Genomic DNA, 9,015 nt, shown 5'->3' on the forward strand with positions numbered 1-9,015 from the left:
CCTTTACCTTGTTTTTCCAACAACATATATATTTAACATGGTGCAGGCTTAGTTCTTTACCACACAGATATTTTGTTAACCACTGTTAAGGCTTAAAAATATTTTTCCAGTATTCAAACAGGTGTTACCTTGTGTTGCTGTGCTTTGCCATTTCCCAAGTGCAAAAACATCCAACTGCAGCAGTCAGGTTGTTCCACTTTGATTCCCCATCTAAGATTAGAATTCTAACACCAAGTTATAATCTCAAACATACAAATGCACAAAACTGCCCCAATTTTATTGGAAATTATTGCTTTTATAGCAACAGGATTGGACGCTGTAGGAAGATTTCTCACCATGACCTGTACACTTAGTATGACACTGAATTGACTACAGGTTAAGATACTGTTCCTATGCATTTTTACAGCAACAACCAAAGAGGCATATTGAGTCTCAATTTCCATAAACAACGCACAAAGCTTGAGTATTTGACAGGTAAACACAAAGTTACAATTCAGAACAGTACAAGTAAGTGCATATCAAGGAAGACAGGAAGCCGGGAAAGTCCTGTTCATTCGCTCTTCGTGTTCTTGTTAGAAGGGTCCAAGACAGGAGGACTACTCTGTAGCAAACTGTTTCCATTAGCTTCTTGCTTCTTTACTAGGCTGCTGTATAATGAGAAGAATGGTCAAATTTACTGGGTTTTGCTTTCACGGGAGATTGTTGAGATCTTACCCAACACAAAGAAAGTTGAGCAGTATGGGGGTTGACAAACCTATTATCTAGCATTTCTAGAGCAACTATTATTGAATTATCTGGGTGCTCTCCCAGCGATTATCTCACTGGAGCCAGAGATCCATGTATGGGGATGGGCTTGATGCATGTTGTCCACTTACCCTCAAAGATCTGCAATGGATATAATGAATTTTTTTTAGCTTTGGCTGTATAATGTGGAACAACACTCATGTGGAGGAAGGAGGGCGAGTAGCGGCGCGCGAATCAGCTGTTTCACGTGCCGTGGCGCGCGAGCGGCAGCAGCAGCGGAGGTGAGCTAGGGCGGCCAGGGCACATTTTTAGGGGCGACATTCTGGCGCCGGCCATGCCGCCCCTAAAAATGTGCCGCCCCAAGCACCAGCTTGTTTTGCAGGTGCCTAGAGCCGGCCCTGCGAGCGACATACTTATATCAACCGAAGCGCCAGTGTAGACAACGCTATGTCAGTGAGCGAGCTTCTCCTGCTGACATAGTTAATCCATCTACGTGAGAGGCAGTAGCTAAGATGATGGGAGAAGCTCTCTCCCGTTGTCTTAGAGCGTCTTCATTAAAGTGCTACAGTGATACAGCCGTGCCGATACAGCGTTTTTAAGTTTAGACCTGCCCTTAGAGAAAGGTGGTTGTGTAATTAAAAAGAACACTGTCGTGTCAAAACTGACCAAAGCATAAGTTACAGGTTTCATAAAACAAGCTTTTACAAAACCTAACACTAACAGAAATATTTCCACAATTTTTTAAAAGGTTTTCTTGTTTTGCTTTTAAAATAGATATTTATTTGCAATGGTTGCTACAAAAGCATTGCATAATTGTGATAATACAGGAGAACCAGAAAGTAAATTGACTAGAAAATGGCTATAAAAGTAAAATTATTCTATTTTCTTCTTCTAAGTCGAGAAGTAAACACACACAGTGCATAGGTAAGAGGAAATAAAACTGTTAAAGTTCTTTCAATTTAGTAATCTAAAGAATTACTAACAGTTACATAATGATCAAGAATACCACTGGAATCAAATGACTGAAACCCAAACCATGGCTAAAGTTCTACAAGAGCCTCATTTAATAAAGGGGAGGGAAAAGATGAAAAGCATGAACTGAACAGTCAGGATTTTTAAAAGCATTCTCAGACCATGTGTTTCTTTATAGTGGCTTAATCCTTTCTATTTGGTACCTTCAAGCCCTTAATATTTAAAGCAGCCACATAACCTTGTTAATTTGTTGCTGTGTTTTAAAAGTTGAATAATTTTACCTGTTTGACATGAGGCTACATTAATATCAAAAGTGCTTTGTATAATTGCATATAACTATTTCTTTCTCCTCTTCCGTAAGTAGAAAATAGAGCCAGAGGTCCTTATATTAATTCCTACTAAAATATACATTAATATTAGTGGCTGGACAGATATCTGCTGCATATTAATGGTCAGAGTAACATGCTATACTGACCAAGAATGACGAGTTTATTATCCTAAGTTAACCAAAGGGTAACCAATGACGAGCCACAGCTGCAGTTTGACATTACAGTACAGATCACTATGTTAATGCTTACTTTGGAGTATGCCAGTAGTTGATGAGAGTTGAAAGAGCTATGTAGCAAATACTTAGGACTCCAGAAACTGCCAATGAAAGGAGGCCCAGGCCACTCAGCACACAAAGAAGGGCTATGCCACCTACTGATATGACAACACCTAGTAAGAGAGAATTAGTTTATTTGCACAAATACATATACAAGTATACACACCAGGTCCAGGAGATATACTGCCGTCCCAAATTCAAACTATCAGTGAAAATGGTGTAGCACAACAACTAGCTGATCTGTTCACAGTGTAGTAGTTGAAGGCCTGATAGTCCCCATCCACAGGAAATCCTGTGGGCTAAAGGGGAGGAAATCTCCATGAGTTTTCCCCTGATGATTCTCATAGGGTGATGCTTATCTCCCTGTGGAGTAGCCTGTGGGGCCAGCCCCCAAATTTCACTCATCTTCTAGGCTCCATGCAGATCCGAAAGGATTGGGGGAAGTGGGGGGCTAGGATCTTCTGCACAGAAGCTCTGTGCCACCCCAGCAACTCTGGCCACAATTTGGCTATGGAGAATAACTCCACTGGGGCTACACTGCCATGACCTCCCCTAACGTCTTTACAGAGGTTCCCCCACCACGGAAAGATAATACATTATCTTCCCGCTCTGAGCTCCACAGGGCTGATTAGCAAACAATGTGCATCCTGCCCCAAGTCAGACCCTGATCTGTCCCTTCTCTTCCAAGTGGATCCGCTGGCTCACAGAGAGCTTTCCACGGGGGAGCCTTGGAGAGGAATAATCAGGCCCAAAGTTTATTTGGTGGTGGACAGGAGATCTGGAAGTATGCTTGAGGAAAGTAATTTTAATACATGACATTTGTTACAGTCCAGAAGAAAAAACAAAACTATTTGCTCTTCTAAATGTGCTCTTGCTAAATCTCTTTGAAGGCCAGAGATGAAAGTTATCCATGGCAAGGATAAATGGATTAACAGTGTACAGCATTGGGATTATCTGCACCCAAGACAGGAAAATCCTTTCTCCCTTTTTAATTAGAATACTATTCTGGTATTAAAAGACTGTTGCTGTTTCTGAAAGTAGAGACATGCACAAAAAGATCATTACAATTTGCTTGCACCAAGAACTTCTGCAGGTCAGAGATAAGAGAAAGGAAAATCCTTTAAATAAATAACTTTGTCCTAAACGTTACTGATCTTTGTAGTAAGGAAATAAATAGATAAAGAAAATACCTTCAATGACGATAACCCCCATACAGGCCACTATGGTTGTTGAAATCACAAATATCAGAAAGAATGCAACAGGAATAGCAGATATTGCAATAAACACCAACAGTGACAGGGCGACAAAAGGATGATCATCTAAGTACTGGCCAACTCGAGAGTTCATAAAAGAAACAACCTGTAAACGATTGAAAGAAGAAAAGTAGAATTAGATCAGATTTTAATTTAAATTTTTTTAAAGTCTGTATTACCTGAGAAAGGGGTCAAAACCATTTTAGTGACATTTTGGGTACAAACATTTTATAAATACATAAGCTGATGAATTAATGTCAGAGGCAGTGGCCATTCTGTTTCAAAAGTATGAGCATCCGTCTGTCTAGGTACTTTTAGGGCACTCATCAACATCATGTCTGAATGCTTCAAAAATTCTATAGTGAACACATCAAAGAAAAGTTTCTCCAACACATGTTGAAACAAAGGCAGAGATCACAATGGATTTAGCAAGGCAGACCATGTATTTTAGCATCTTTAAAAACTTGACAGTAAAGTGAAAACAATGAAGAGAGATCAGTAGGAGGTGAAGGTTCCTCAGCAATAGCTTAAAATAATTTACAAGGGGTATCCTGTTCATTGTGATACTGATAAACTTCAACATGTGCATAATACAATAAGTATCAAAAGTCAAAATGGCAAATAAAACATGCAGGTCCACGGTATAACACAACTGATTTCAGTGGCGTTTTACCAGCTATAATTTTGATCCAATGAGCTATATTTGTTTAAAAATCTGAAAATCCTGTTAATAGGACGAGTATCTAGACGACATTTTTTCAAAGCTTCTAAATTAAGGGGCATAAATTTTCCTTTCAGGGATCCTGCCTCACCTATAAACTTGCAAACTTCCCCTCCTCTATATGTAAGGACACTGCAAGCTCATCTACATTAGAAAGTTGTACTGCTTTAATTATACCAGTATAGTTAAAAAGGTATAGCCCTCTTAGTGTGGATGCAGTTATATCGGTATAAAGATGCTTTATACTAGTATGGCTTTTCCCATATAAAATAACTATACCACATAAGTCACTTTTATATTGGTGTAACTGTGTCCACACTAGGTTTTTTACAAGTATAACTATACTGGTTTTAAAAGAAACCTAAACACATCCCCAGTGAAAACAGTTATACCAGTAAAGCTTTAAAGGCGCTCTCCCTCTTTCATGGCTGAAGATGTGGGAGGAGGGAACTCCCTGTAGCCAAACAGCATGAAAGGGAGATGACAGCCCTGCTGTACCTGGAAAAAGATATGCACTAAGTGTTTTTAAAGCTCTGACTGTGCCCAGAAAGGTTACTGTCATTTGAAGCTTGCACAATTACCCTCTTCAAAATAATTAAACCTTATAAAGATAACTATTTTTTTAGCACATTTATGTTTTACTCCTCCAACACTGAAAAATCAATGGGAAAAAATACTGTGTTGGTGGATCACAACAAAATAGATCTGCTGCCCAAAACTGACCAGGGCCCAATCCTGCTCTCCTGGAAGCCAATAAAAGTTTTGCCACTGACTTCCAAAGGCCCAGAATTAGTCCCTCTCTCTGTTAAGTCATGGGGCAATGCATATGCAATACCTGTGAGGAGTCTATGCAAAAATTAAATATAAAATAAAGGTGGTTTCTAAAATTAATGCTTACACAAAAAATGGTCCATGTGTTTCCTACCATTGTGCAACCTCCATCTACCAGCAGCTGGGAGAAGATCAATTTCTTTAGGTAGAACATCAATTTCTTTATGCTGTGTTTTGGTGTGAATGCACCAGAGAGGTAATGGCATACTATTAAGAATAAGAACATCTGGGTTCCAGATCACTTAATCTATGCTCCAGTTTCCTTATCTGTAAAATGGCGATAATATTTGCCACCTACTTTACTGAGCTGTTGTGAACCTTACTATTTGTGAGGCATTCAGATGCTACAGTAATGAGTACCACAGAAATGCCCCTAATTTTTTTAAAGTTCCTTTTGAGTCCTTATTAAAAGAAAGAACTCATTTTCTCTTTGGAAATTCAATATTAGTTTTATAATTAAATTTCATTATCATACAACCATAAAATAAAATTGGGCATGATGTTCCAGCAATGATGAAAGGAGAAGTATTCTATAAATAATGCTCTGTAAAATTATAAAATAATCCAAAACCCACATTGGAGTTGGTGTGGATGGTTTGCATCATGGAGTGCCATTGTTTCTGTAGTTCTTGCATTTCTTTTGACATTTTGGAGCCTTCAGTGTTGATCTTGAATCCTCTTCTGGAGAATTAATGCTTTTTTAGCCATCCACCCTATTTAAAAGTTAAGATAAAATTACTGACAGGCTTGGGCATGATTATGTGAAAATTTCTCTTGTTTGAAACAGAAATATTTAGTTGATTATAGATGTTAATGTTACATGTAAAACATATAAAATTTAATGTAGTAGTCTAAATTCCTGACAACTCTCCTGAGACATCCCCAAGTCCAGAAAGATTATTTCTCATTGTTCAAGTATCACAAATATAAAATGTCTCTGACCTTCTTAATTTATAGCATAAATCCTGTACTTAACAGTAACAATGTACCCAAATACCCAGTAGGAACTCAGTTCTACCTATTTAGGTATTATACCACATTCATTTCTGCCTGAACAGCCAATAATTTCCAAAGGTTACATTAATAAGGTTATATGCACCTGTATATGGACACATATCTATAGCTAAAATCAAACACTGTTCAACATTACAAATCAATGTATAGAGCAGAGGTAAGCTGCTTTCAAACAGTTTGAACATACATTATATGCTCCTGAAACTTAAAGGGGCAGCATCAACTTAAAATTGCTTATCTGAAAGTTTATCCTATTATTGCTGCAAGGAACACTATAATTGAAAGTTTAGAAAACATTTTACCTTTAATTTTCTGAAAGTTTACCTTGTAATTCTACATCACTGTCTATAATCAATTTCACCATAATCAGTTTCCTCTTGTTTGTATAAGCCTTTCACACAGCAACAAGGGAAAAAATTTGTAAAGTGGAAGATGTAAAACTTGACAGAGGGACTCAAGGGAGGGTGTAGTACATGAAACTACTTTTAATCTTTGAATTGACTAGATTTAAAATTGACTGTATCTCCTTGCATGTTCACTTTTTTTAAATTACACAATTAGTGCTGTTTCAAGTGAGGTTTCAAATGGGGTTTACCAGTTGATTAAATTTAAAATATAGTCAGTGTCTTCCAAAATCATGTTTCCTTTGAAATTTAAAAGCAAAGTACAATATTATTTTTACTGACAAATCATGAGTTCAAAAATATTATCAGGGCAGATGCAGTTAAAATGGGAAGTTACAAAATTACATATTCAATAATTAGTAGAAGTGTGAATCTAAATTCTATTATCCTAGTTGTTAATGGTAAGAGGGGAAACCTACCAGGTACTATTACAAACACTGCCTACAAGCCCTGACAAATAATCCTTATTAAGTATTGTCTGAGACTTATTCTATCTAGGATGAAACTAATGATCTGTAGTTTGAACAAAATATAGTAGTGATGAGAGGCTCCAAGATGTGTGTATTGATATGGTCTGTAGGAGGAGATTTATCTCTATTTCAGCATTCAAGTTAAGCCATGTCTACACTACAGTGACTATAGTGGCATAGCTATGGTGCCCCAGCTAAGGCTATGTCTACACTATGCACCTTTTAGCGACATGGCTGTGTCGCTACAGATGTGCTGCTAAATGGGTTTGTCGGCAGGAGAGAGCTCTTCTGCCGACAAAAAACGTTTGCCCCCGAGTGGCATTTGCTTTGTTGGCAGGAGAGCGCTTGTCATCGGCAAAACGTTTGTCTTTCGGGGTGTGGTGTTTTTTTAACACCTCTGAAAGACAAAAGTTTTGTCGTTCAGTTGCCAGTGTAGACAAAGCCTAACGCTGTAGCACAGACACGGGTTTTTCTGCTGTAGGACCACAACCATATGTGCTGGAACTAAGGGTGCTGACTTGAAGAGGTTTCCATCATATCCAGGGTTTACAGTTTAGTTCAATGGCTCTCAGCACCGGGAGCACCCTCACTACACAAATTGTTCCAGCACCCCTGAACACCACCTCCTTGAGTAACAGCGCTAGGTCTAGGGAAAGCATTCTTTGATTGACCTGTATATACAGTGTGGGTTTGGTCAGCAAGTCTACAAGTCCCAGGCTTTGATTGGCATAGCTGTGGCACTCCGCTGTGGATTTTTCACCCCCCTAAATACCGTAGCTGTAATGACCTAACTTTTAAGTGTAGATCAAGCTTAGTGGGCAGCGTGGGCTGATTCCTAGGGGGACTACACTGCTGGGGGGAGAGGGGGGGTTCCAGCAGAAGAGACTGGGACAGACCAAGACAGGAGGCCCCGCTGGGGACGAGCAGTGCGGCGGGCGTGGGGAGCATGGCTCTGGACGCAAAACCCAGACACCTCCTCCCCCGTCTCCGCAGGGCAGCCTGAGCGCTCTGCCCCGCCGAGGAGGGGTGCCAGGGAGGGGGAGTTCCCCGGAGCTTGGAGCAGAGACGAGGGAGCTGGGCTGGGCCCCAAGATGGGCGGGGAGGGGACTCACCGTGGGACAAGCCTCTTCCTGGGGACCAGGCGGGCCGGCCTCTCCCAGCGGCTCTGCGGGCGCGGGGAGGTCCCCCCCCGCCGCCGCCTGATGCCAGGGGCCGGGCGGATCCCCGCCTCCGGCCGAGGAGGCTCCAGGCGAAGCCCCCAGCCAGCGGCGCGCGGCCGAGACGGCGCTGATCCCCCTACCTCAGAGCCTGACTCCCCATTCCACGACGGGCAGCCGCCTCCGCGCTCCCTCCAGCCTCCGCCCGGCTCGGCCTGGCTGGCGGATGCTGGGACTGGGACAGCAACCTGCCCGGGCCTGCAGGCAGCAGCCGGCTGGGGCTGGGCCGGGGCTGGGCTGCTGCTGCCGCCGCTTCCCCCTGCTGGGTTGGGAAGCACAGCTGCTGTCATGCGGAACATGCCTCCTGCCTATGCGTGAAAGCTAGAATAAGGACATGGGGGCGGGGCAGGACTTGAGGAGACACTGTGGGTGCTGGTCTAGCAGGCTCTTCACGTACAAGGCATTTCCATGGGCCTGGCATGTTCACATACAACATGGCGCTGTTGCACCCACACATGTGGCACGGGTGTGTCTCCACAGAACATTGTCTGCCACAGTATGGGAAGGGGCGGGGTGGGGGCTGCACACCGAGGGCAGGATCAGAGGGGGTGGGGAGGGGCAAATCGGATACACAAAATGCACACGTCTTGCTAAGCCCATGCCAGTGCCATGTGTGGAATTAAACATATCAAGCCCTGACAATGTCACATATGGACCACACCAGTGCCATGTATGACAGCATACCAAGCCCTTTCCAGTGCTATCTATAGGGATACCCCAGTGCCACATGTGTGGGCACACCAGTGCCACATATGTGAACATGCCAGGCCCATGTAAATGCCTTG

At 42.0% G+C, this 9,015-nt stretch overlaps 1 protein-coding gene across 1 annotated transcript; it reads right to left on the reverse strand.

The window, feature by feature from the left end:
* Positions 1-323: 323 nt before the first annotated feature.
* On the reverse strand, positions 324-8,508 carry TMEM159 (transmembrane protein 159). Its single transcript, XM_024204716.3, has 5 exons — positions 8,314-8,508; positions 5,701-5,838; positions 3,511-3,679; positions 2,295-2,433; positions 324-647 (listed from the first exon to the last, which is right to left on the reverse strand). Exons 2-5 carry the CDS (start codon positions 5,770-5,772, stop codon positions 551-553), a joined length of 477 nt encoding a protein of 158 aa, XP_024060484.1. The 5' UTR covers positions 5,773-5,838; positions 8,314-8,508; the 3' UTR covers positions 324-550.
* Positions 8,509-9,015: the final 507 nt, after the last annotated feature.

The sequence above is a fragment of the Terrapene carolina genome, unplaced genomic scaffold (genome assembly GCF_002925995.2).
Source record: "Terrapene carolina triunguis isolate 2854851 unplaced genomic scaffold, T_m_triunguis-2.0 Scaffold93, whole genome shotgun sequence".
Taxonomy (NCBI): domain Eukaryota; kingdom Metazoa; phylum Chordata; order Testudines; family Emydidae; genus Terrapene; species Terrapene triunguis.

Bases quoted from the DNA above. Each gene is read 5' to 3' on its own strand.
- TMEM159 (XM_024204716.3), bottom strand. From the start codon at position 5,772: ATGTCAAAAGAAATGCAAGAACTACAGAAACAATGGCACTCCATGATG. The intron at 2,434-3,510 runs GTATTTTCTTTA...CTCTCTTACTAG, and splicing joins GGGGGTTATCGTCATTGAAG to GTGTTGTCATATCAGTAGGT. The intron at 648-2,294 runs GTAAGCATTAAC...CTCATTATACAG, and splicing joins AACTACTGGCATACTCCAAA to CAGCCTAGTAAAGAAGCAAG.